The following is a 27,442-nucleotide window of genomic DNA, read 5'->3' as shown; positions in this document are numbered from 1 at the left end:
TCCTATATCCTTAAACTCATGGATCTCCTTGCCAGCCCCCAATTTGAGGTGCCTTGATTTGTGGAGAAAGGAAGAAAGAGTCTGTCCTTCTATCCAGAATGAGCTCTCCTTCCTGTTTTGTCAGTATTCAGCTTCTCGTGTATGTCAGGCAGGCCTCCAGCAAGTGAGCGAGGCATGAAGGCCTCACCTGCACTGAGTTCTGTCCTCCTCTTTCTGCTTCTCCTCCTAGGACCTAGTATAACCGGTGTGCCTGGGCCAGCTGGCCTGCCTGGTCCCAAAGGGGAAAAAGGTTCTCCAGGAATTGGCATCGGAGCCCCAGGGAAGCCAGGAGTGAAAGGAGAGAGAGGTGGTCGAGGTAAGTGGGCCCAAGTCAGGCCTTATAGAAGTTGAGTAAGGCCTGGCTAGGGAGCCAAGGCTGGGGCTCATCAGGACCATGTGGCTTACAGGGTTGAGAGTTAAGAGTTCACTGGGGATTGTGCATGTCTTCACACTTCTGGGGATCTCAGAACCCAGTGGAACTGACTTCTGAGAAAGAGAAGGGAGGCCATGCTACAATGCTAGGGCTTTCCTGGAAGGAGTGTCAAGGAATAGTCTAGTGAGTTCCCTCCTGCTCTCCCTTATTAACCTCAGGGTCTGTCTTGCCCACTTGGCCAAAGCCTGAGATTAATGGCCCCGAGGGACAGGGCTTGTCCACTTAGCAAGAGATTTGCCAGAAGTTCCTCAATGTCCAGCGTGGATCGCCCTCCCGAGGCCCTGAGAAGACAGTGCGGCTGCTGGAAGGAGCCCAAGACTAAGAGGATAAATGTCTCCCTAGGACAGGCACACACAAGCACTCAATTAGGATTCATAGGTTACTAGCAAACAGGTTTTGCCCTGATCTTGGCCCCTGACTCATCATATCCTCTGAAGTCTCTTTCTGAGCCTCCCTCTACCCACCTCACAAATAGAATTAATTCTGATTCTTTAACTCTCCTCAGAAATGTTCTGAAGACCCATATACATTGCACTCAATGTAAAACAGGAAATGAATTCAATGTAGCATCACAGCTAGGAGTATGGGCTCTGAAATCAGACCATTGGATTCAAATTCCAGCTCTACGTCTCACTAGCTGTATGACCTTGAACAAGGAAGTTACTTGTCCCTCAATCCCCAGTGAACTCTTAATGTTCCTTTTCTGTAAAATGGGCATAATAAGAGAATCTACTGCACAGGTTTGGTGGAGAATCAATGAGGAGTGAGGTAATACGTATAAAAGCACTTAGTGCAGCACCTGGCACATTGTAAGTACTCAAGAAATGTTGCCCAGTATATCATTGTGTGGTACCCGAGGAAATCATGTTTGCAAAATGCTCTGCTCCTCTGTTATAGTTCTAGGGCTTGAGGTCCTACCACACTTTATTTGTTTATGTGCATGGTTGTATAATGTGTGTATGTTTTCCAGAATCTAATTCCTACATTAATTCATTCTCTGCTGGATTTTATATTGGTGCATCTGCTCTGTCTGCATTTACTCTTTCCTTTGGTCTGGACAAACCTGTTCTTTTCTGAAAGCCAGCAGCTTCTCCAGAGGGAAAGCTCAAACACGGCCTGAGCCTGTAGGGAGATCGTGTGGCTTCTTTCACAGGAGGTAGCAAAGAGGGGACTCAGATAGAAGCAAAACCCAAATGTTTTCAAATCTTGACTATGAATGCCTGGTCATTAAATTATCCATTTCCTTTCGCTGTCTGAGGTAATAAAAATCACAATTACAAATTCAGTAAACAGCACATGTCAAGATGGATACGTTTTAGGAACATAATATTGATTAAAAAAAAAAAGCAAGTCGCAGAGAAATACGTTGGGTATGATCCCACTGTTAAAAGTTTATAAATAAGTGCAAACAACCAATATATTGTTTAGGGACACAGATATACATGGGCAAAGCGTGGGGGTGCTGAACACAAAATTCAGGAGTGGTTGCCCCCGAGAGTCAAGGAAGAGGGTAGGATCTGTAAAGGGCATGCACAGAAATTCAAAGGTAATGTTATCTTCTTTTTCTTAAATTGGGTCATTGGAACAGAGGTGTTCATTGTATCTGGGTTATTTTTTACTTATGATTTATAAATATTCTCCTGCTCTTCTCAGTATCTAATTAAAACAATGTTTTAAAAGTATACGGCAAATATCATACCCCCCCCCAGAGGAACCTATCTCTGACATGATCATAGAAATCAGTGTAAAATGAAGATTTACCCCTAAGCAAACTTCCAAAAGCAATCCTTGTCCCTGTAATACCTTTATCTAAATAATTCTGAATTATGCCATTCATTTTCATATTTGCACTAAATATTTAGAAGCTGCATTTGTGTATTTAGGGTTTTCTGTCTTTTTATGAATTTTTAAATGTTTATTTTTGAGAGAGAATATTAGAGGAGAAGGGGCAGAGAGAGAGGGAGACACAAAATCGGGAAGCAGGCTCCAGGCCCCGAGCTGTCAGAGCAGAGCCCGATGCGGGGTTCCATCTCACAAACCATGAGATCGTGACCTGAGCTGAAGTTGGACACTTAACCGAGCCACCCAAGTGCCCCTAGGGATTATTTTAAGTCTCTGACACCGAAATGAGTTGGAAAAACATGCCATTGTGCATTTTCATGTGCTCATTTAAAGTGTCTCATTCTTGGGGCGCCTGGGTGGCGCAGTCGGTTAAGCGTCCGACTTCAGCCAGGTCCGCGATCTCGCGGTTCCGGAGTTCGGGCCCCGCGTCGGGCTCTGGGCTGATGGCTCAGAGCCTAGAGCCTGGAGCCTGTTTCCGATTCTGTGTCTCCCTCTCTCTCTGCCCCTCCCCCGTTCATGCTCTGTCTCTCTCTGTCCCAAAAATAAATAAACGTTGAAAAAAAAATTTAAAGTGTCTCATTCTTAAAGAAATATGCGAGCTTTTTTTTTCTTTTTTCTTTTCTTTCTTTCTTTCTTTCTTTCTTTTTTTTTTTTTTACTACTTGAGATTAGAAGTACCTCTGTTTCAGGTTTAATGATATATTGGTGTAATTCTAAAATCAAGAAACAGGTAAAAAGAGAAGACAGCTCCAAAAACTGCTATGGGAGCTTCTAACAATCTGTGTGCTGCCCACACTACTATATGATGTCTTATTTATTGGTTTTCACTTAATTTCAGCATAGATATGTATTATATAAAAAGGTATATTTTCAGGAAAAAATATGTCTTTCTTTTCAGATTTTTACCCTTGTGAAAAAGAAAAATACTTCAAAGGTTCATCGAGACATAACTGACCATACTAAAAGTAGCACCATGTGACTTTGAAGCTAGTTTTTCTTTTTGTTTTCCTTTTGTTTCTTTTCCAGATCTATAATAATTGGAGACTTTTCTTGAAATTTCTTTTTTTATTCTTTATATTTCCTCAACTTTCAGTTAACAAATGAGCTGTTAAAAAAACACCTGAATTAACCAATCTGCCATCTTTCTTTACACGTTTTTATGGATTTGCCATTTCTTTACTTAAATATGAGAAACTCAACATTAATATTTTTGGCTTTCCTTGTCAGAAAAATATAACTCCACGCTAATCTTTTTGGATTTTATTGTTACAAACAAACAAACAAAAATCATCTCAACCCCCAGAATACTTTATCAACCAGTGTGAATCTATTTCTCTTCATTTGAATTTCTTCTAGAAGATACCAAAATAATAAATACATCTCTTTCATACTAGAAGTATAATATGGACTTCTACATTTGTATCTATGGCTTCGATGTGTTTTCCCATATAGTTTCCATGTATGTAGTTGACGTGTGAATGTTAAATAAATCTTCCCTAAGCAGTTGAAATTTTTTGGTTTTGAACATTATAGTAGACATTGCTCCGCAAACATAAAACATGCAGTATTAAAACGTGAGCAAACAAGTATTCTTGTATCTACTCTAATAAATGGCTTTTTTCTTTGACCAAAAAGGGGGAAGGGGTTTAGTGTAGACAAATTTGTTCTATTGGCAATTAAGCAAGCACTCAGCTGGTATCATGAATTACCTATAAAAGCATTTTTGAGTTTGCCTAGAAGACCCAGAAATTAGCCCTAGAAGACACGGAGTCACAGCGTCCTTGCAACCTCCATTTCTGACCCAGCAGGTGTCTGTTCGGACTTGCTGGAGCCGGTGCCTCACCTCAGTTTGTAACCTTCTCTGGGCACCATCAGACATAACTGGCTAATTTAATGAAAATGTGTGACTTCAGTTTCAGGTGCTGCAGTCATACTTTCTTTTCTTCCCGGTTTGAGGGAAATCTGTCTAAAATATTTTCATTTCCAGCGACGCTGGGAGCTAGAACTTTCCAAAGGTCCATCCCCATGAACTACGGCGCCTGCTGTCGGCGGGGGACGGGGCACAGGGAACCCGGAGTCGCTGAGACCCTGTGTGTCAGCGTGTGTGAGAGCCGTGTTCCTCCACCGGCTGCAAAGGGAGACTGAAGGGAGAGCGCCCTCTGCTGGCGTTCTCTGGTCTGGCCCCCTATCTAGCCGCTTCCACTTTTTCTGCTTTAATTTCCATTTTCTCTGAGAGCTTGGCCACACGAAGCCCATGCAGCCCCTTTTATTTATTATTTGCAGGTTTCCCAGGCTTCCAGGGACCTTCTGGTCTGCCCGGTGCCCCAGGCCTCTCCTTGCCTTCAGTCATAGGAGGACAGCCTGGCGAACCCGGGCGACAAGGCCTAGATGGAGAGCGAGGTAAAGACAGGAAACCCAAAAGAGGTTTGGCCTTTGCCTTCTGTCCGCAGTTTGGGGAGATCCTAATACAGTCCAGCCCCATTCCTACTGCTGGATGTGCATGGGCCTGCATGGCCTCATGTCCCTCCCCCAACAGGGACACGGGGGACTGCAAAGGGCTGTATTTGCAAAAAGGGTTTGGGAATGTCCAGGCACTGGGACCCCAGATGCAGCAAAGGAATGTTCTCTGCCCTGGGAACAGGCTTTGGCTTGCTATTAGCCCCGAGGCCTTCAGTGGTGGCCACCTCCTTCTCACCTGCCTTCATTCTTCTCTGATCTTATCCCTAGGCCGCCCAGGCCCTCCAGGGCCCCCAGGGCCCCCTGGGCTATCCTCTGATCAAGGTGACCCTGGAGACCCTGGCTTCCCTGGAATTCCTGGTCGTCAAGGGCCCAAGGGAGACCAAGGAATTCCAGGTTTCTCTGGCCTTCCTGGAGAGCTAGGACTGAAAGGTATGGCTGCTTGGCTGGCTGTTGGGCCCTTACCCAGTCTGCAGTTAGAGACAGCTCCGTCCTGCAGCCCTGTGAAGACAGGCCAGCTAAGAATGTTCTTCTTTCCCTCAAATCTGTCTAGTCTCAACCCCTCCAACCCCCACCAGCACCACCATGCCAGGCCCTGACTTGCTTTCCTTTGGACTTTACCAGGCATGAGAGGTGAGCCTGGCTTCATGGGGATTCCAGGCAAGGTTGGGCCACCTGGAGACCCAGGACTTCCTGGGATGAAGGGGAAGGCAGGGCCAAGAGGTGAGTTAAGAACATGTACCCAGCTGATCCAGAGCTCCCTCGAGGGATGGGTCTGAGGGTAATTGTCCTATAGGGCTCACGCTAAGAAAGCCTGGATGTCTGGGGCAGCTGGATGAAGCTCCTCCCTGGAGGCTATTTCTCCACCTTGAGGATATCTCTGCCTCCATCAGCTCCCAGGACTGAAGACCATTGCCACCATGGGTCCAGCCCACTGATCTCCCCTCCACATTCTTTCTGCATCGGCAGGCATTGGGTTTGCACTCATCACCACTCACCCATTTCCTCAATCCAGAAAGGAAGAACGACACTCTCCATCCTTTACCACCATCCCTCTCGCTTGCACCCAATCCATTAGCAAGCCCTGAGGGTCACGTCTCCTAACTGTGCCTCGCATCTGCTCACATCTAAGCACCTCCATTGCTGCCACCCAGGTCCAAGGCACTGACATTTTGCGTGAGAATCACTGCAGTGACTTGCTACCTGATCTCTCTGTTTCCTCCTCTGTTGTGCATCTTCCCCAACAATTATTTCTTCACAAAGTGGTCAGAGGGATCTTAAAAAACATAAATCACCCCCTGGCCTCCCATAGCATAGGAATAAACTATGGCTCACAAAGTCCTATGTGATACCTCCCTCTTCATCCTCATCATAGCCCTTCTTTTTTTGTGTTCCTGTTCTTGCCACACAAGCCTCTTTCTGACTCAGGGCCCCCGCTCAGCCTCAGCCCTGACTGCAGGGCCTTTGCACATGCTAGTTCTACTTCCTGGAATACTCTTGCCCCTCTGCCCCCCAGGTCCTTCTTTTTTTTTAATTTTTTAATGTTTGTTTGTTTTTGAGAGAGACAGAGAGCGAGCAGGAAAGGGACAGAGAGGGAGACACAGAATCTGAAGCAAGCTGCAGGCTCTGAGCTGTCAGCACAGAGCTCGATGTGGGGCTTGAAATCATGAACTGGGAGATCATGACCTGAGCCAAAGTCCTATCCTTAACCGACTGAGCCACCCAGGCGCCCCACGCCTTCTATTCCTTAATGGCCTCAGCTTAAATGTCACTGCTTGTAAGGGGCCACTTGTCACTCTTTCTAAACAGGTTCTCCACTCCATAGCGCCCTCTGCTCCCTGTCACTGTCACTGCACTGTTCATTTCCTTTGTAGCACTTCTCACAACTTGCAGTAAGACTAATGGTATTTGTCAGGTTATGCATTTTTCATCTTTATCACCAGACCATAATCCCCATAACGGGTCTGTCTTATTCACTCCTCCATCCCTTAATCTACCAGGGTGTGGCACATAGTAGGCACTTGAGATATTTGTTCAATGAATTAGTAAGCGAATTGATTTGTTTGGCTTCTCTTAGTAAACCAGCAGGCCAGGCTCAGGGTCCTAGGCTGTGATGCCAACTGAATCTCTGAGGTTGGATGCATCCCCTTGGCCTCCTTGGCCCTGTTCTCTGACCAGTAAGTGAATAAACCAACCATCTCAGCCCTGAGCCAAAGCTCAGCCCACCTTATTTGCAACAAACATTTCCTGACTTGCCTACCATGTACCAGTCTCTGTGCTGGGTCCTGAGGAAACAAGATGAATATAACCCATTCCCTGCCTTCAAGAATCTCCCAGTTCACTGGGGAGATAGATCCGTAAGGGGGACATTGTGTAAAGCGTGGTGGCAGTCACCCCAGAGGTGTCTAATGGGCACTGTGGGGTGGGGCAGGGGGGACAGGAAAAGTAGAAAGCTGGTGATTGTGAGGTGGAAAGGAAGGCTTCTGGGGACCCATGCCTCCTTTGCCTTTACCTGCTATTTCCATGTCCCCCGCTTGCCTGCAGGCTTTTCCGGACCCCGGGGTGCTCCTGGACAAACACCAATTGCAGAAGCTGTCCAGGTTCCTCCTGGACCCATGGGTCAACCGGGCATGGATGGCATCCCTGGCCTCACGGGAGACCCTGGGGTTCAAGGCCCTGTAGGCCTACAAGGTAAGGAGGGCACTAGCACCAGAGAAAGGGGACTTCTCAGGGAGCTAAGATAGCCTTGGCTGAGAAGCTGAAGCTACTGGCTGGGAACTCCAGCCCCAAGGGGGTACCTGCATCAAGCATCTCCTCTGGTCCTTCATGAAGCTCTCAAGCTTCTTGCCAGGAAGGGGGGCCAGCTGGGTCAGCAGTTCTACTTGGCTTTAGAGAATGTGTGGGCAGAGCATAGCAACTACTCCAGCTGGCTTGTCCCTCTCTCATGTGCTGCTGAGGGAAGGTGAGAGTGTGGTGGGGGATAAAGAGCAATGGAGAAAGCCCAGGGCTGGGGGGACAGGAAACCCAGCTTCCAATCCCAGCTTTGCACCAACTGGGGTAAGTTAGTAGTCTCTCTGGGCCTAGGGGTCCTCGTTTCTGACAAGGGACGCTGGCAGGTTCTGTGCATTGTATGCGTCGCTGGGAGGAGGAGAGGAAGGGAAGAGGAAATAGGTGTGAGGCGGCTCAGAAAGGCTAAATTCAGAGTGGTGGTCCCAGGACAAATGTCCAGACTCCATCTAAGGATTAGCCCCGGGAGGCTCAGCTCTGAGGGCTCTAAAATGATGGCAAGTGCGCCCTCTCCTGGTGAGTCCTGGGCATGACACATGAGTCCTTTTCCTCTGGGGTGGCTCTTCTGGACCTCCCCCATTGAGTATGCTGCTGTGAGCCTTCTCTCCTTGCAGGCTCCAAAGGATTACCTGGCATCCCTGGAAAAGATGGTCTCAACGGACTCATTGGCCCACCTGGGCCTCTTGGTGATCCTGGTCTCCCTGGACTGCAAGGCCCTCCAGGACTCGAAGGTCTGGTGATGTCAGCACTAGGGAGCAGAGGGTTTCTGTGAGGGTATGAGGCCTTGGGGTGAGCCAGAATCTCACAGCTGAGAAACAGGAAACCTGGCAGTAAAGTTTGGCACTACGAAGAGCCTGGAAAACCGAACTGTATTCCATTCACTCCCACCCACCTCTGAGCCTGTGAAGGATTAGAGCCCTACATTCTGGAAGGCAAAGGACTCTTTCAAATCCTTTTCTGGGTTCTCTTCCAGCTCTTGAGAGCTGTGACTATACTCTAGTATGCCCCACCCCTGCCCCTCACTGCCCATATTCTGCTCACAGATTCTCACATGGATGGGCAGGGGATGATTCAAGGGACAAGAAAATTCGAGATAACGTATGGCCGCTACTTAGCTCCCATTTTATATCAGAGATGGCAAACCAGTTGTCCTGAGTAGAGAACAGTTCCGAGGCTCGGTGGGAAAGTGGTGTGATGAACTAGCCACGTTGCATGGGCGGGAGAGAGGGTGTGATTTTGTCCTGCCAACCCTAATTCTGCTATTGCTGCCTCAGATTCAGCAGGTATACTTATGTCCTGTGAGAGCCTGCAGGGTCCAAGAAGTAGCCCCCTCCGCCCCCTCATCCCCTTGTAGAGGACCCAAGGCCAGGTGACCGTGGGAGGGAAGCTGGATAGCATGCTTTTTCAAACACGGGACTCCGTAGCTGGATTCCTCTGAGTTGGCATTCCAGGTCTACCGCTTACCAGCTGTGGGACTTCTGAGCCTGTTTCCTTATCTACAAACTGGAGTGATAAGGGGATCTGGTGAGCTAACACGCGTGTGTATACAATGTGCCCTGCTCAATGCTCAGCACAGCGTCAGTAGCTGCTGTTATGACTGGCTCGCCCCTTTTCTGCTCTCTCCCTCTCAGGAGCTCCAGGGAAGAAGGGTCCCTTCGGGACGGCTGGAATGCCTGGGCAGAGCACGAGAGTGGGTTACACGTTGGTGAAGCACAGCCAGTCGGAACAGGTGCCCCTGTGTCCCGTCGGGATGAGCCAGCTGTGGGTGGGTTACAGCTTGCTGTTCGTGGAGGGGCAGGAGAAAGCCCACAACCAGGACCTGGGTAAGTACCGGCTCTGACACCAGCCATGGCCATCCATCCCAAGGACCTAGAGCCACCCTTTTCAGTCCTCCCAGCCCTAGGTGGGCCCACTGTTTGGTGGTGGGTAACAAGCACCAGCTGTTGCATCAGGCACACCTAGGTTTAAACCCCAGCTCCGGGGTGCCTGGGTGGCTCAGTGGGTTAAGCGTCTGACTCTTGATCTTGGCTCAGGCCGTGATCTCAAAGTTCGTGGGTTTGAGCCCCACGTCAGGCAGCGCAGAGCCTGCTTGGGATTCTCTTTCTTTGCCCCTCCCCTGCTCAGTTGTGTGTGCTCTCTCTGAAAAATAAAAACATTTTAAAAATGTTTTTAATCCCTGACTCTACCACTTACTAGCTGGGTACCCTGGACAAGTTATTCAACCTCTCTGAGCTTCCACTTCCCCCTTAGTGGAAACAAAGCTAGTTCTAGAACCTATCTCATAGGGTGGTGTAAGAGTTGCATGAATCACCCAATGTAAACTGCTTAGAACAATGGCATATTAGGTATCCATTAAACATTAGCGATTAGTAGTAGTAATAATGAGATGACCTGTGGGGCAACAGTGATTACCCAATAATTAATTGTGTTGTCTACAGGTGTGCAGACTGTGAACAGCAGATTCGGTCTATTAAATGCTAGTTCTACAAAGCAGGTTAATTAGGGAGTTGTTACATGGCTTATAAAAACGTTCTTTTCAGGGTGCCTGAGTGGCTCAGGCATCTGATTTCGTCTCAGGTCATGATTTCATGGTTCATGAGTTCAAGCCTGGCTTCAGGCTCCATCCTCTCTGACAGTGCAGAGCCTGCTTGTGTCTGTCTCTCTCTCTGTCTCTTAAAATAAATGAACTTAAAAAAAGATTCTTTTAATTATCAAACTTCCCTGGTGCATTGAGAATAGGATTTGACCCACAGACTTGAGTGTATGTACAGTGTGCCAGGATTGTAAGGAGAGGCACCCCTGCTCCAGTCCAGGCAGTTGCACATAAACCCATTTAGTCCAGTCCTAATGGCCCTGGGGATAATCTCAGCCAGACCTTACCTGCCCCTGCCCACCTTCTCTCCTCCCAGGATTTGCTGGCTCCTGCCTGCCCCGCTTCAGTACCATGCCTTTCATCTATTGCAACATCAACGAAGTGTGCCACTATGCTGGGCGCAATGATAAATCCTACTGGCTGTCCACCACCGCCCCCATTCCCATGATGCCCGTCGGCCAGACCCAGATTCCCCAGTACATCAGCCGCTGTTCTGTGTGTGAGGCACCCTCACAAGCCATTGCTGTGCACAGCCAGGACATCACCATCCCGCAGTGCCCCCTGGGCTGGCGCAGCCTCTGGATTGGGTACTCCTTCCTCATGGTAAGGCCCTGCACTGCCCCTTTCCCCAGTGTAGAGATGGACCGCAGGGAGACCTGGGAGGGTGCCTCAAGCTGGTCCTCAGGCTCAAGTGGCATGAGATAGAAACCACAGAATTTGAAAAGAAGGAACATGCTTGGTCTGGCCTTGACTAAAGACCAAGGAGGCTCAGCTCTGCACAAATGATGGGTAATTCTATGAATAGAATCGACCAGTTTGCACTCAGTGGTCCAGGGATGAGAATTTCTATGAATCACCAGCAAAGGCCCTAACATCTCTATGCCTGCTTCAGTTATGCCACAAGCAAAGGAAGGAGGAAACTCCCGATCCCGGTGGACAGTGAGGGAGAGGCTGTCCCCACTGAAGGCCGGGACATACTCTCATTGCTCAGGCCAGGCACGGACATTTCTCCTCTTCTGCCCCCTCTCTTAGGTCCCTTTGGCCACTGTCATCTCCTAATGAAAGACTCAGATGAGGGCACGCTGTGTTTGTACCTCATTGGTGGGATTTTTGCTGCTTCTCCATCTCAGTGGGAAGGCTGTTGTGTTCCTAAGAGCTGAGAATGTCTGTAAGCCCAAGGAGGCATCAGGTCCCTCCCATGACATTCCGTGAATATTGGGGGACATTAAATGAGCAAAAAGTCAGGTTTAGGGCCAGAATAACTCACAGGTAAAACCAGTGTGGCACCCACCAAAGTACTCTGGCTCACCAGAACTTCTTTACTAAATTGCCAGGGGTGACATGATGAGAAAGTGTCTTTGAAGAGTCACCAAAGTCTTAGGCTTCCTCACATTGGTGCACGTACCTGAGATGAGGCCCTTCATCGTTTTGCTCTATGTGAATTGGGCAGCTTATCCCAAAGGAATATAGAATCACCTCACCTATCATTCTGTCCTATCCACCACCCAGACCGGGAAATACGTTGGAAAGGCCCCTGAACTTCCACAAGGAATGCTACAAAAGCTTTACAATATCTCACCTGTTTTGCTTATGGGATCACTCTTAAGATCTTATTCAGAATCTCTTTGCTTTTACTTTACACATAATTCTATCATACTAGAATATCTATATTTTCCTGAAGACCTATAAGGGTGGGAATTTGGACTGCCTAGTATGGCATCTTGAAGCAATAAGACATGCCTACTAAAGACAAGAAATGAGGGAGAAAAGGATTCAGAGGTGGCCTAAGGACTCCACAAGCTGTGTCTCTTGGTGTGGGGCCCCTCCACAATTGCCCAACACAAAAACCAACATTCACAGCAATAAGCCTGTGTCATGTGCAAAATGTAAAATATACAGTGTCTGCCATTTAGTAAGTCAGGGAAGCATGTTTGTTCTAGAAAGTTTTCTGAGGATCAAAGCGAGGAAAACTCTGATGCTGCATTTATCAGGAAAGGTCACTTAGATGGAGACCAACTGTCCCAAAAAGTATGCCAACCCTGAGCGTCCTATTTGGCCATCTGTCCCATTGGCCGTTTGCTGACCCGGCTGTGTATGAAGCCTCTTCCTCACCTCTTGTGGTCCAGATAATAATCCAGCTGACATGAAGAGAGGAGGGGGGATGGGGAGTGGAGACACAGGGACCACTGTGGGTACAGTGACTGGAGACTATCGGCTGAGTGGCACTGATGGGGAAATCCTGACCTTGTATGTGGAGGGAGCCCTGATGTGAGGGCCAGGACGTTAGGCCAAATGCGATGCCCACTTGTACTCAGCAAGCAAAACACACTGCATGTTGCCCTGAAGGGTGTGGTGCAGACTGAAAACATAAGTTCTAACAAAGGTAACCTCAGAGTGCTATTGATAGGCTAGGGGAGGGGCCTGTGGTTTCACCACTTTGTGGAGCATTGTGCGCTCTCTCTCTTGGAGTACACCACCAAGGGCTGGGAGTTGACAAGGGCCCTGAGAAGACCTGCTTTCCGAAATCTATTGCATCTTCCTTAATCCAGCCTTTCTCAGACTTATTTGTGGAGATTTGCGGAGAGGCAGCGAACACCTTGAAACTCAGTGGGACGGCGGCAGTTTGGGAGACGCTGGCTGAGATGTACCCAGTGTCCAAATGCAGTGGGTTAGGAGGGCACTAGGGGCCGCTCCTGGCCCTGAGGAGCTACAAAGGAGGGATGAGCGGATGCTGGTACTATAACACAGCTTTCCTGATGCTGGGGCAGAGCCAAGAGCCCAACGTTTCAGAAGGGCCCACACCTCCCATGGCAGGTGCAGCTCACACACTTGACCCTGTCTGTTTCAGCACACTGCTGCTGGCGCCGAGGGCGGGGGCCAGTCCCTGGTCTCACCCGGCTCCTGCCTGGAGGATTTTCGTGCCACTCCTTTCATCGAGTGCAGTGGGGCCCGGGGCACCTGCCACTACTTTGCCAACAAGTACAGTTTCTGGCTGACAACAGTGGAAGAGAGGCAGCAGTTTAGGGAGGAACCTGTATCTGAAACACTGAAGGCTGGGCAGCTCCATACCCGGGTCAGCCGCTGCCAGGTGTGTATGAAAAGCCTGTAGGGGGGGGGGGGCTGCCACCCTGCCACTTGCCCTTCCCTCCCCCACACAACAGTCACCTCACAAACCCCAACAATCTGAAGAAGGAAGGCCCAAGCCCTATTGCCCACCTGTACATCAAGTCAAGTTGTACGTTGGAGTCTCATTTGGGCTGTACTGGACACTGGTCGCCCCAACCCTCAGGCCCAATGGGTGAGCTCACCCTACTGAGATCTGCTGTCCCATTTCAGTCAACCTGGTGCTACCATTTGATTTCGATGTTTGATTATTCATGGCTACCTCAGAAAGACCCACTGGGCTACTGCTTCCTTAGACCACTGGCTTTCCTCACTGCCTTGATCAGAAAGGTCTTTGTAATAGCTGGTAAGTCATTTCTTTATGTCCAGAGAACACCATGCATTATTTGGCTTAAACCAGAACACAGTGTTTCCACATTAAAAACAAGAATCCTCTGGCTGAATGTTCATGGATGGCTCAAGCCTGCATGGGGCAAGCTCTCACTCTTCAAGGACATGCACTGTGTCTAGGCAGGCAGCAGACCTGGAATGGGGTGCCAGCCAGTAGCCTGGGGTGAGCTTTGCCTCCTTGGAGGGTGAGCACAACTGGGCCCCATAATGCTTAGAAGGGGAGCTCATTAACTTCATAGGGTCATAGACAAATCACTTCCTCCTTGCTGGCTCCCTCCCCAGCCAGAGACCTAGGACTTGGCCTGGTCCAGAGTAGAGCAGAGGATGCCCCAAATGCATCCAGGCCCACCAAGGGAAATAAGAACCACAGCCCTTTCTCCCAGGCTGGGGTTAGAGAGGTGGATGGGTAAGGAGGTGTGAATTTTGTTTTTGACTCCAGGAACAAAAAGGCAAAGGCAAATCCCTTGGCCCAATTTCTCAGAAGTCCCTGTTTATTTCAAATGCCATCCATATGTGTGCAAGGTGGCAGATCGAAGATCCGGTGTGTTGGGTCCTTTGCGCTTTGAGGCTGTTGTTAGAGACTTTCCATTAAAATGTCCATCCAACTACTCTTTCACAGGTAGCCTGTTAAACAATTTTAATACGGTTTTAAACCTCATAAAAATCTAGCACACTCCTCTCTTTAGCAGTTGGCAGACCTAAAGAAAACCTGAGTTGACTATAAAGTATATTGTATTCTACTCAGGGGATGTGTTTTCACCATTTCCTCTATCACTTTCCCAGAATACTTAGCTATGTTGACATGAGGTGATTCCTTCCAGCTGATTCTGTTTCCTTACATATTATGTAAACTGTGCCAACACAGACCAAGCATAATCAGTATAATCTGTGTTATTGTTACTTTCACCTCCGATCTCAGTAATAAGCATGGTGCCAGCCTTGTATGTTGCAAATAAAAGGAATTAAATATCAACATTTGACTCTTCTGACATTCTTTGATGAAAACTTTTCTAAAGTCCGTCTCACTACAATTTGTGAACCCCACCCCCGCACCGCCCTGAGCCTATTAATGCAAGCTGAGCTTTACAAGAAAACACTGAGGCAGGAAAAATACAATTAAAGTCAAATGGCTGAAGGCAACCAATCTACAACTTGTTTCAAAATATGCCTATAACTGTTTTTAGCCCTATCCAGGCTAGAGTTCAAGAAATGGGTTTTTATACTCTGGGTCTACAGGATCCTTTATAGACAAATCGAAAGTAGAGAAACGAGGTTGTTGAAACCAAATCTAAGACATATATGCATATATTTGTATATGCAGAATATAGATATTCTGGACCAATAAACAAGAGAGTAACGACACTGGGAGCATTCAGGAAGGGAACCGACCTGTGGGAGACATAGACATTTCACTGCATACCATTTTGCACCTTTTGAATTTTGAACCACTGTAATATACTACCTACTGGGAAAAAAAAAGAATAAAATGGAATTTAAGGAGACAAATGTTCTAATGTTCCTAAATATACAAGCAAAACAAAGCAAACTTGGGTTTTGTGCGAGCTTTCAAGCTGTGTTCCTGGCCTTCCTTGGGACTTGGTGGAGGAGGGAGGTGAAATGCACACAAGTTAACAGGTAAGGAGAGGAAAATGGGAAGACACCACTTGGACTTGAGGTATATCCACACAAAAGAGTGTTTAGCAAAGCCAATTTGATGAAGAGATTTTAAGATTTACTCTGTTGCTCATCCTGAAGTGGTTTGGAATGGCATCTGATGTACTTAAGATTAAATGTCACCACATGAATAATTTTTTTCTAATTATGACTGCCAACCAAAGTGGAGTCTAATTGAGACACAATTTTTTAGTTCCCCCAAATCAACATTTAAGTCAGTGACTGGCAAACTATACAGCTTGCAGGCCAAATCCAGCTCGCCACCTGTTTTTGTAAATAAAGTTTTATTGGCTTACAGCCACGTTCATTTGTGTGCATGCTGTCTTTGGCTGCTTTTGCACCTCAACAGCAGAGATGAGTAGCTGTGACAGAGGCCACGTGGCCTGCAAAGCCCAAAATGTTTACTATTTGGCCCTTCACAGAAAGTTTGCCAACCCCTGATTTAAGCGATCATGATTTGATTTAAGGATAGGGTGACATCTGACAAAAAACATCAGTAAGGACGGTGACAGTAACCCATCAAATGGTGAGGTTCCCTCAAATAGGAAGGAGGCCAATGAGTGCACATTTGATATAGTTTCTTTGACACATTTTTGATGTAAATTATAATTATTTAAAACACATATTCAAATAATTTAACAAGAACTTTCTCTCCCTGATGCAATCACTTTATTATTAGAGAAAGAGAATAGATTGCTTCTTAGTATTTAGCCCCAAAGAGGTCACACCTGAAAGGGTGAAGAAGCACAGGGTAACCATCTCTCCTCTGCTGGTGCTGGAAGCAAGGTGGGAGTTGCTGTCTGACCTCCACCTTCTCGTTTCAGTAGCTGAAGACTTGCAGTGGCCAGGTAAGACAAGCTGGGAAGCAAGGGACAGCTCCTAATCTGTCTGCTCCTACATTCCATGATTGTTCTAGTTCATTCTGGGGAAGGGTTGCTGTTGTTTGTTTTCTGAGAAATGGTGACTGGCTCAGTCATGATTGCTATCAAGTTTGTATGCTGTTGGCATATCAGGCACTTGCTGACTAGAAAAGTGTTATGTAAGGGCTTCGTGTTCTTCTGGTGCCAGGTGGAAGACAGATCACCAAGATGAGGTTCCATTATTCTATACACTCAGAATTTCAAAATCTTCCTCCAGGTCAGACTCTTCTAGTTGCTCAGTAGAGTCGATGAATTCTATCAGGATATGTAAATGAAAAAGAAGAAAGCTTGACACTTAGGTTGGTGTGGTCCATATGGTACTCAGTAGTTAAGACTGGGCATGTTTTAATTTTTTTAAAGTTATTTATTTATTTATTTTAAGAGAGAGAGAGAGAGAGAGAGAGAGAACAAACACAAGTCGGGGAGGGACAGAGGGAGAGAGACAGAGAGAATTCCAAGCAGGCTTTGTACTATCAGCACAAAGCCTGATGTGGGGCTCAAACTCACAAACTGTGAGATTATGACCTGAACTGAAGTTGGATGCTCAACCAACTGAGCCCCCGCCAGATGCCCCAAGACTGTGCACGTTTTAATAATTTTGCTGCAGAAAAGCATGTGTAGAGGAGACCCACAGGTGGGGCCACTGGCGAGTGCTAGAAATTCTTTATAAAGAAGCTAAATAATGGAACTTGTTACCTAGTCTTATTCATAGTGATGAGGATGAGACTCTGTAATCTTTGAGGTAGCTTTCGAATCACCCATGGCCTCTGGTTTGTTTTTTGAACCAGACCATGAAAGTTCTAGGCATTTTGACTTTACAAGGAACTTTTGCATCGAGCTCATTTTCTTCTACTGCCCCTCTTGGAAATTGATAAGTATCAGTTCCTCAGTAGATTAAAGTCATCATTTCTTTTTTTTATTTATTTTTTTTTTAATTTTTTTTTCAACGTTTATTTATTTTTGGGACAGAGAGAGACAGAGCATGAACGGGGGAGGGGCAGAGAGAGAGGGAGACACAGAATTGGAAACAGGCTCCAGGCTCTGAGCCATCAGCCCAGAGCCTGACGCGGGGCTCGAACTCACGGACCGCAAGATCATGACCTGGCTGAAGTCGGACGCTTAACCGACTGCGCCACCCAGGCACCCCCAAAGTCATCATTTCTTGATCAGACCAGCTGAGTGGAAATTGTACATTCCATGGAAACATGGGCCACCATTGCTTCTGTCTCATAAAACAACTGCTACGCCTAGGTCTGCTGGCCCAAGAGCCCTGGACCAATGGCTTACCTGCCCCAGAGGTTGTCACTTCTGGCTTGGCTGGAGGAACAAATGGAGGCCAGTGTGATGGGTGTTTCTGAACTAATTCAAACATCCTTAAATTTTCCTTTAGAATTTCCTGAGGAAACACAGCAACAGTTGTAAACACTTCAGACTTACTACATTTCTGCTCAATTGTCCATTTGTGATCCCAAACCCTATGAGAGGGACCTGGTTGTTGAAAGGTGAAAACAAAGCTGTAGCCAACATACCCATCCTCTCCTTGACCCATCCGAAGACCCAGCCCTCTTCAACTCTAGATACTGTTGGCCAGGAAGGAAAGACCATGGAGGGAGTATCTGATGGAAGGTCAGTACTAACTGCCCATGGTCCATCAGGAGGTTCAGGTCATATGCCAGTTGCACGGGCCTAACTCAATACGGGGCTGACAAGTTCCTGAAGTGTTGGCTCCAAAGAAATGTGTGTTAATTACATTAAATCTGCCCCAAGATAATACATGGGTTTGGTTTGGTTTGGTTTGGTTTGGTTTGGTTTTAGCCCAACACTTAATGGTATACATCCTAATTTAGATGGCATAGTCTCACAAGAGATGTTTATTTGAACTTTTTTTAAAAATGTTTTTTAACATTTATTTTATTTTTGAGAGACACAGCATGAGTGGAGAAGGAGAAACAGAGAAAGAGGGAGACATAGAATCCAAAGCAGGCTCCAGGCTCTGAGCTGTTTGTCAGCACAGAGCCTGATGCGGGGCTCCAACCCACGAACCATGAGATCATGACCTGAGCAAAGTTGGACGCTTAACTGACTGAGCCACCCAGGCGCCCTTCATTTGAACTTTAAATGTGGTATAAATACAGTTTTGCTGCATTCTGAAATGTTAAGCATTGCCTTTAGAAAATGATTTTCCATTATGTTTCAGCCAATTATTAACTGGGGTTTGAGATTCAGCTCGGGACATTAGTGTAAATTATTTGTTCTCTTGTGAAGATAAATCTGCCCTTCTTACACTTGCAAGAGGCTCTGGGCTGCCATATTGTCAACTTTTTTTTTTCCAAATAGGAGAACATCATGTCTCCTGCCACCCCATCCAGGGCGTTTTAAACTTCTCCCTGTGATCTCCATTCTTTCCATACGCATTTATCAATGTCACCCACATATTTGGCATGTGTTAGAAGTGAGAATGGGGTGGGCAGATAGAATGATTGGTGAGCTAGCAAAACACTATCAATACCCTTTTACACAAAATACCAAGAAGAAAGAATATCTTGCTTTGGTATTTACAGATTTCTGAAAATTGTGTTTCCTTTAATGGCAGCATGCCTGTATTTTATAGAAATGAGACAGCTGAAAGACAAGCTTCCTAAACCATAATTGACTATATGAAACTGTAAACAGACCACGAAACAAATAAAAAACTTTAGTTTAGTTCCTTCAACCATTTAAGCCTTATGAATGGAATAAGGAAGAATTTAGGCTGAACTCTATGAAATCAGCATTTTTAAGTTAAACTGGTAGAATATTCATGGACTATTTCATGACTATTTCATGTAACTCGTAGGCATAATGAGATGAAACATTACTTAGCTAAAAATATCACTCACTTGACATACTAAGCATATTTCAACCCAAAGTTTTTCTTTGGTTCCCCCAAGGTTCTGCATAACCCCCCACATCTTAGTTTCTCTCTTGAAATAAAGTCCTAGCAGGCTAGATTTAGGTTACTATGAGAAACGGTCTTGAAAAGGAATCCTATTGAACAATTTTGTTTTTAACACTAAGAAAAACATACATACCTTCTGAACAAGGCTACACCAGTTATCAAAGTCTTTTTCTTCTTTGCAGAAAAATCCCTTGGGGGGGAAACAAGAGAACACAACTTAGAAGTGGGCAGGTGCACTAAGTCAGGCCCTATGCACTGCAAGATGGAGCCACTGGCCCAAAGCTGTGATATGGGCCACTCTCTATGGATGTGTCTTCTGGCAATAATGAAAAATACTGGCAGGATTTCTCTCTCTCCTAGGTCATTGCCTCACCTGGACAGACACATTTACTTGTTCATTCCATCTCTCCCTCTCCATCTTTATCTCTTTCTCTCCCTCCCTCACTCTCTCCCTCCCTCTCCCTCTTTCCCTGTCTTTGGCCTTCCCCATCCATCTCCCCTCATACTATGAGACACAGTAACTTGAAGGCCAATCTCCAGAGCATGGGGTTAATTCCATCACATTCAGTGCACAGACATCCATAAAAAACAGTCAACTAAACCAACAGATAAGCCAAATAGTACTTTTAGCTAGAGGCTTAATAAGATGGCTTTCACTTTAAGGAAATTATCTATTAGAATAAAGGGGACCATGAATCTCCTTCCCCATCCTCAGAGCCATCCTTCCAGGGGGGAAACCCTGCAACTTCCTGGATTGGGTGTCCAGAGAAATCAGCACTAGGCACGCAGAAGTGCCCCTGGGTGCCCTCTTATCCCTCCCTCCCTCTGTATGTCCTACCTTATTCCCTGTGCCTGTGTGGCAATAATTAGAGGGCAAGAAGTAAAAGGGGAATGACTGTAACACTAATAACTATTTACAGAATGCTTACAATGTGCCCGGCACTGCGCTGAGTGCCTAATGCACAGTATACGTCATACGACCCTACGGTGAAGGAACTATTGTTTTGCTCATTTTAGGGATGAGAAGACTGAGGCTTAGAAAAGTTAAGAGACTCCCACTAAGTCCATAGCTAGTAAGTGGCAGGGCCTGGATTCCAACTCGAGTAGTTGTCTTCAAGGTCCACCCCCTCCCCACAATACTATGCTACCCCTTGTAGGGGTTGGTGACTGAACACATTCTTGCCGCCCTACCTAGCAACCTGGATGACCCTCAAGGAACCAATCTGTAATAGGGTGCTGTTGTATCTCTTGGCCCGCCTAACCTTCAGATACCCACCAATGCTACGGAAGGATCCAAGTTCAAGATGTTCATTCGCTGAGGGGATTGCAGGCAATGGAAAGTCTGGTCATCAACTGTTCCATTTTCCTCGGTGTTAACAAAAGTCTGGGTTGTGTGAGGGTCCAAGAAAATGAGCTCATCACCTGTTTGGAATGAGATATGCTTAATCTAGAAAGAACCACTGGCTCTGGCCTCACTGCTGCCCTTGGGAGAGGCACTCTGGTTTTCTAAACCCGTCCCTTGGTGACAATGAGAACGAGGTGACAGAAAGCCCAAACTTGGGTGATCATGCTTGAAGGAAGCCAAGTCCAATCATTTGATGAGAAGACTTGCCCTAGCATTTGCATCTCCTTAAGGTCCAAGACTGGAAATGGAGAGTGACAGGTTTGAGAAATGGTTTGAGGAATGAGAGACCACAGATGACATGGCAGGCTCTGTGAGCAGCAGTAGCAAAGAGGCAGTAGGTAGGATCACCAGGGCATGAGCCCACGTGCCATTAGGGGAAGCTTCCTGCCTCTTTCAACATGGAAAAGCATCTCACTCCACACCATCAGTGTTCAGACCTCCGGTCAGAGAGCCCATCTGGTAAGAAAAAAGGCCTTGGCCTTCAAAAGAAATGGGAATGAGGACTCTGCAATGGATAGGATACCAGGGCTCTGACTTCTGGTCTTGATTTAGCTAGCAAATTAGTCAATGTTAGCAAGTTAGTAATTCCTGTTGGAAAGCACTGCCTTGGGCTCCTTAACATCAGTACACATACGCCTCCCTGGGAGAATTCACTTCAACATGTTCAATCTTTACAAATGAGAGGAAAGCCACATTTTGTCAAATTGAAAAGGCCTAGTCCAATGATGACCCTAGAGGAGTCTGAAATAATAAAAGCTCTACTTTGATATTCAAGAGGCTGAGAGTCCCTCTAATGCTCATCAGAGGCAGGCTGAGCTGCCAAAAGTTCCTAAGGTGGAACCCCAACCTCACTGTCCAGGCCTCAGGGCCATGTGGGCTTCTGTGTAATAGACTGGGTTAGGCAACCAAAGAGAGATCTACCTGAGGCTGGAGGGCATGGTAGGAAGAGATGCCCCAAAGAATCTCCCTGGAATGGCACCCAGGGCTGTGTTGGGCCCCATCTAAGTACTTCTGCTGGCAAAGAATGTGTTTCTGATGTCTGATGAGTAGCTTAACTTGTCTGTGTCACAGACCAAGGGCAATTCAATTCAATTGGTCTTAAACTCTCTTGTTTTTAAACTGGGGTTACTAGGCCTGTTCCAGTTACCTCACAGGGCATTATAAGAACCAGAAGGTTTCTTTGCTGTGAAATGCTTAAAATACAATACAAATACAAGGTGGCCACTGAAGTATCTCACTTTGACTCAAAAGTATTTCCCTACAAATACATGTTTAAGAGTATATGAAAATCAATGCCCCCATATGACTTGTTTTATGAAAGTCAAGGAACATACATATTTCCCCTAGACCACAGGTGGGTGAGATCAGTTATATCAAAAAAGCATGAAGTCACAAAGAAAAGCAACAACCAGAATGTTTAGAAGGAAGCCTACTTATGACGACAGAAAAGTAAGAAGGAAAGGAAGTTCTGCACAATAAAATAGAGATCCAGAGCATGGTTAGAATCAAGCATCCTACCAGGGTGTTTCAAGTTAAGATGCTGGGAATAATAAGAGCGTCCTCTCTGATTCTGGCCGTGTGTGTGTGTGTGTGTGTGTGTGATGGAGCTTGGCAGGCTGCACTGTTCCTTAGAGTGCTTAAAAGAGATACAGGAGAATATCTAAGAAGCCCTAGAAGTGATGTGGGGACTAAATCAAGGTCTCTAAAGAGGCTCAAGTGCAAGAGGCAGTCTGGTCAACCATCTGCAGACACAGGGCTCACACTACGCATCTCAGGTGACAACCTTTCTTTACCCAAGTACAGGGGACAAACATCTCCTGTCTAAGCAGGCAAAATTGGAGAGCCAGAGTCTCACCCTGGCCTTAGTGTCCACATTGAGAGCTTTCCCCAGCTTCCCACCAAGAAAGAGGGCCCTCAGGAAGCAATGTGGCATGGTAAACAGGGATGGCCAAATCGGGATTATATCCTGGCTTTGCTACTTTCTAGCTGGGTGGCCTTGAGGAAACAATCCCTCTAACTCTTAGTCTCACTATAATAACAAGCTCTAACTCACAGTTATGCTGTGAGTTATTATGCTAACTATCTATATCTATACATCTCTATATAGGACTATCTATATCTATACATCTCTATATAGGACTACATATGTATATGTTCTCTATATATCTACCTACCTACCTACCTACCTACCTACCTACCTTCCTACCTATATGGGGAGTGGTACTTGTTGGGGTCTCTGACACAAGATAGCTGTTCAGAAAATGGCAGGTCTCATCTGTTCCCTCCTTTTAGGCATTTTACAATCTGGAACCCCAACCGAATACAGTAAGGGGATAAGGCAGAAAAGGGGATTTAGGGGGACTTTGGAGCCTCCAATGAAGGTGAAGCAAAGAGTTTATGAAAGCCAATGGGCAAATGAGTACTATGTAAACCTCTCTCTGGGGAACTAAAGATTGCCCTCACCCCTTTCACGAGTAGTCAACCCTCAAAAGTCACCCTGACCCAATGGGCTCACGAAACAAAAGGGCTATGCCAGCCTGGCAAATTCTCTCTGGGTAACTTGAGGAAAGCGAGGCCAGGGTACCCGGGAATCCCATACACTCTCCATTGAGCCCCCTCCAAAATTATTTAGTATCTGTTTCAGCCTTGTGCTCAAGTACCAAAATACAGGAAATTGACTTTTTTACAACATTGTGTTTGACAGGATCCCCAAAATTTAGAAGCAGAGGCTGTCTAAATTTATATAACTCCAAATACTGGATTTTGTACTTGGAGAAAGAAACGAATGCCTCCATGGTTTGCAAATTTTCCATCAAGCTGTAGTTTTGGGCTCGACCAATAGATGGCAGCAATAGAGAGCTCAGGCAACTGTGTAGACAGCCTCAAAGAGAAGAAAGAGTAAGCAAAGACCAGACCAGTTGGGGGTCAGGAAAGGTGGGGCTATCTTTTACTGAGTGCATACTACATGCCTGGCTATTTGCTGAGTGCTCCCCTGTGAGGTGACAACACGGAGAGTTAAGGGGTAGGCCTATTTTCTTTTTTGTTTTTCTTAAAAAAATTTTTTTTGCTGTTTTATTTATGAGAGACAGAGAGACTAAGTGCGAGTGGAGGAGGGACAGAGAGAGAGAGAGAGGGAGACACAGAATCCAAAGCAGGCTCTAGGCTCTGAGCTGTCAGCACAGAGCCCGACTCAGGACTCGAACTCATGACTTGTGAGATCATGACCTGAGCTGAAGTTGGATGCTCAATCAACTAAGCCACCCAGGCACCCCTCTTTTTTGTTTTTTAAAGTAAGCTCTAAGCCCAACATGGGGCTCGAACTCATAACCCTGAGATCAAGAGTCACATGCTTTACCGACTGAGCCAGCCAGGGGCCCCAGCCCTATTTTCCACTAGAGGAAACTGAGACTGAAGAGTTGATATTTGTTTCCTGCTGTCACACAGCTGATAACTGGGAGACTGCATATGAGGCCAGGTATGTCTGTTTCCACCCCCTCCTCACCTCCCTGAATCTCCAAGGAGTTGGGGGGGGAGGGTGGCCAAGCCCCTTTCACCTTCTCCTCTGCACATCCCTTGTGCCTTTCCCCAGGTCTGCTCTGGCTCGCTCTTGCCTAACTGAGGCTCTCCCTTGTAATCTAAGCTCATGTTCCTCGAAGCCCAGTTTCAGGCCACATTGCCCCCTTTCCTGTGCTCTTCAGCACTAACCAGGGGTCTAGGCCCTTGGTACTCAACGTGCAGTGTGTACACCAGCAGCCGCAGGACCACCTAGTTAGAAATGTAGACTCTCAGGGCCCACCCTGGACCTGCTGAACGTGCATTTTAAATAGGCTCTCAGGGGGCGCCTGGGTGGCTCAGTCGGTTAAGTGTCTGACTTCGGCTCAGGTCATGATCTCACGGTCCGTGAGTTTGAGCCCTGCATCAGGCTCTATGCTGACAGCTCAGAGCCTGGAGCCTGCTTCAGATTCTGTGTTTCCCTCTCTCTCTGACCCTCCCCCGTTCATGCTCTGTCTCTCTCTTTCTCTCTAAAATAAATAAACATTAAAAAAAATTAAATAGGCTCTCAGGGTGATTTGCATGCACATTAAAGTTTGAGAAGAACTGGGCTAGCTCACCTTGTGTGCCATGGGCCTTAAATGACTCTGACCACAGCTAGTGAATAAGGCAGATAGATTTCCAGAGGCATCGACCTAGGCAGGGGATCCTGGGCTGCTTGTTAGCATCTGCATTAGGAAGTTAGTGGTTTTAAGGCTTAGCCCCTGTTATCAGAAACAGGATAGCTCTGTCTTTGCCTCCTTTCACGTCTACCTAGTCATGGCTCTGAACAAGGAGGCAGCAGGCCCAGCTGCATGGAAGTCAGAAGATGGCTCCTAGCACGAATGCCCAAGCCCCTAAAAGAGGGGGATCGACAATGCCAGGAGAGTGAAATCCTGCCACCCTGGACCCCACAGAAAGGAGACAGAGATGCTGAGATAATGCTGTGACCTTGGGGTGGTCCAGTGGGAAAGCAGCTATAGAACCATCTTATCAAGAGGCAAGGAAGTGGGACACTGAAGGAGGGAATCCACTCTCCAGCAGACACAGAGAAGTGTTACTCTCCACAGATCAGGCCAGAGACAGAATGAGCTGGCCAAAGGCCACAGCATCTCTGGGCTAGAAGAGGGCCCCCTAACTGGAATTGCCTGGTGTCACGTGCAAACCTTCTGCCCACCCTCCCCTGGCCCATGACGACTTACTTGTGATTCCTCTTTTCTTACCTAAGAATCCTATGAAATAATAGGCGTTATTTGGTTTTCCTCCTAAGGCCCCTAAAGACTGGGGCATCTTAAAACACTCCTAGAGGGAAAGAGAGTGCAAGATTCTCAACTCACTTGTGGACTGCTGCTCACGGATCTCTGTACTTACATGGCGGTGTGATGGGCGGGCGGCACTCTGGGCCTGGGAAACGGGTGACTTACTTTGAACGCATCGACATAGACAGGATTGATTTGGTTTATGCCCAGGCGAAGGGGCACAATAAGCAGCAGGGGTTTCCAGGCTGGGCAGCAGGCAAAGGTGCCCCTACTCTGATTCGAAGCATTCAGAGTGCCGGGGGTGCTCTCACCAACTGTGTCAGCACTTGAGGGAAGGACGCAGCACATTTTTTCTGGAAGCGGAAGACAAGAGAGCTGGGTGAGTAAGGGGTATCTGGTCATATGAGATACACCAAGGGCGAAACTAAGGGCAACCTCACATGACATCTGCCTGGGAGGCCCTCCCATCTGCCACTGAGGCCCAGCTTGCCCCACCTCGCCCCACAGGAAGCCCAGGCCACTTCTCCAGCCCTTACTCCTCTTCCTTCTGGCAACCGGGCACTCACTTACCTCCTGCCAGATATTACGGGCTCATTGAAAAAAAAAATCTGATTTCTAGACTAGTTTTTCTGCCTTTGAGACAGGGACTGTATCTTTGGTTTCTCTAACCCTATGGCTGAGAGCACAGGGCTGGGGCAAATGGGGACCTCCACAGAAGACCTGTTGGTTTAACTGATTATCAATACTTTGAGTATCCTGCAGGGAAAGGGTCTGATAGCTCACTGAGGGTCAGAAAAGACCCTCATTGTTTTCTTCCTTTCGGAAAGCTGAAAGGAAAGAGAAGAAAAGGCATAGCAAATGATTAACCAGAGTCCTGTGCCCTCCCCCCAAGCTTCCCTGCTTTAGTGGAGCAGGCCAGAGAGTCAGTGCCTGTCTGTCAGTCTGTCTGTCTGTTGTCCCTCTCTCTCCCTCTCCCCCACCCACCCCCACCCCACACACTTTGTGAATGTTGAGGAAGGACCTCAACCACCCACCACCTGGGAAGGTAGACAGGCTAGGGACTCACTGATATCTTCAATGACCACTGTGTTATCCATTGAAACATAAACAGCCAAGGAATTCCATTCGTCAAATAAAGCAAGTTTTCTGCAAAGTAACACACAATGAAGTAAAAATGGGGGAAGATGGCAACAATAGCAGGAAGCAGTACAATATATGCCCACTGTTCCTAAAGTCACCAAATGCTGAGCCACAGAGAAGTTAGGATTCGGGTCAGCTCTGGCTCCCCTGACCGAGAGCTCTGGAACATTCCATGTCCAGGGACCTTGAGAATGCCACAGAGTCACTGTTTTAGAACGCTGAAAAAAAAGTCCTGCTTTACAAAATGGAAAAGTCTAACTCACAAAGTGACTCCTGTCAGGCAAAAGAGAAAAGATGCCAATGTATCTGCTCCCAGAGATTTTGTTTTCTCTTCTTAAACAAAACACATTCTGACTTACTGCTTTTTTCAAAAAAAGGAAACTGTCATGAAGTTATAAATATAAATATAAAATATAAAATATAAATACATACATATGTTTGGGAGCACAGATAATGTTGAGGATAAGGCTGAGGAAAATGCAGAGAGAGAGAGATATCTCTTACACCCCTCCCCATGTGCAGTACAAATGCTGTTCAAGAGACGTGGGCTGCATATGGCCTTGGTGTGGGGCCTCTCTGGTCAACAGCTGAACAGAGAGAGAGCATGCTGAATTGTATAACTTTGGAGGAGGTTAGAAAGAAAACCCCTTCAACACAAGGATTTTCTGAGGTCTGAGTAAAGCACCATTGCCGGGGTGCCTGGGTGGCTCAGTTGGTTAAGCATCCGACTTTGGCTCAGGTCATGATCTCACCATTCATGAGTTCAAACCCTGTGTTGGGCTCTGTGCTGACAGCTCAGAGTCTGGAACCTGCTTCAGATTCTGTGTCTCTCTCCCTCTGTCTCTGCCCTTCCCTTACTCACACACTCTCTCTCAAAAATAAATAAAAACATTAAAAAAAAACAAAAGAAAA

At 46.8% G+C, this 27,442-nt stretch overlaps 2 protein-coding genes across 5 annotated transcripts in view; one reads left to right on the top strand and one right to left on the bottom strand.

The window, feature by feature from the left end:
* The window catches only part of COL4A6 (collagen type IV alpha 6 chain), a 316,646-nt gene extending 302,010 nt beyond the window's left edge, over positions 1 to 14,636 (top strand). For all 4 annotated transcript variants that reach the window (XM_043570641.1, XM_043570640.1, XM_043570639.1 and 1 more), the window contains 9 exons: positions 230 to 355; positions 4,597 to 4,713; positions 5,041 to 5,202; positions 5,395 to 5,493; positions 7,315 to 7,461; positions 8,172 to 8,288; positions 9,189 to 9,380; positions 10,467 to 10,753; positions 12,999 to 14,636. In XM_043570641.1, the coding sequence (XP_043426576.1) occupies positions 230 to 355; positions 4,597 to 4,713; positions 5,041 to 5,202; positions 5,395 to 5,493; positions 7,315 to 7,461; positions 8,172 to 8,288; positions 9,189 to 9,380; positions 10,467 to 10,753; positions 12,999 to 13,259 (1,508 nt within the window). In that variant the 3' untranslated portion in view covers positions 13,260 to 14,636. The remainder of the gene's footprint in view (positions 1 to 229; positions 356 to 4,596; positions 4,714 to 5,040; positions 5,203 to 5,394; positions 5,494 to 7,314; positions 7,462 to 8,171; positions 8,289 to 9,188; positions 9,381 to 10,466; positions 10,754 to 12,998) is intronic.
* A 1,353-nt stretch (positions 14,637 to 15,989) lies between these two features.
* The window catches only part of ATG4A (autophagy related 4A cysteine peptidase), a 57,386-nt gene continuing 45,933 nt past the window's right edge, over positions 15,990 to 27,442 (bottom strand). The window contains exons 7-13 of the mRNA XM_043570635.1: positions 26,457 to 26,536; positions 25,556 to 25,743; positions 25,355 to 25,433; positions 20,472 to 20,617; positions 19,329 to 19,385; positions 17,545 to 17,653; positions 15,990 to 16,512 (exon numbers count right to left, since the gene is read on the bottom strand). Of these exons, the coding sequence (XP_043426570.1) occupies positions 16,442 to 16,512; positions 17,545 to 17,653; positions 19,329 to 19,385; positions 20,472 to 20,617; positions 25,355 to 25,433; positions 25,556 to 25,743; positions 26,457 to 26,536 (730 nt within the window). The 3' untranslated portion in view covers positions 15,990 to 16,441. The remainder of the gene's footprint in view (positions 16,513 to 17,544; positions 17,654 to 19,328; positions 19,386 to 20,471; positions 20,618 to 25,354; positions 25,434 to 25,555; positions 25,744 to 26,456; positions 26,537 to 27,442) is intronic.

Source organism: Prionailurus bengalensis, chromosome X (genome assembly GCF_016509475.1).
Source record: "Prionailurus bengalensis isolate Pbe53 chromosome X, Fcat_Pben_1.1_paternal_pri, whole genome shotgun sequence".
NCBI classification, from domain to species: Eukaryota; Metazoa; Chordata; class Mammalia; order Carnivora; family Felidae; genus Prionailurus; species Prionailurus bengalensis.
This window is presented reverse-complemented; position numbering and strand designations above follow the sequence as displayed.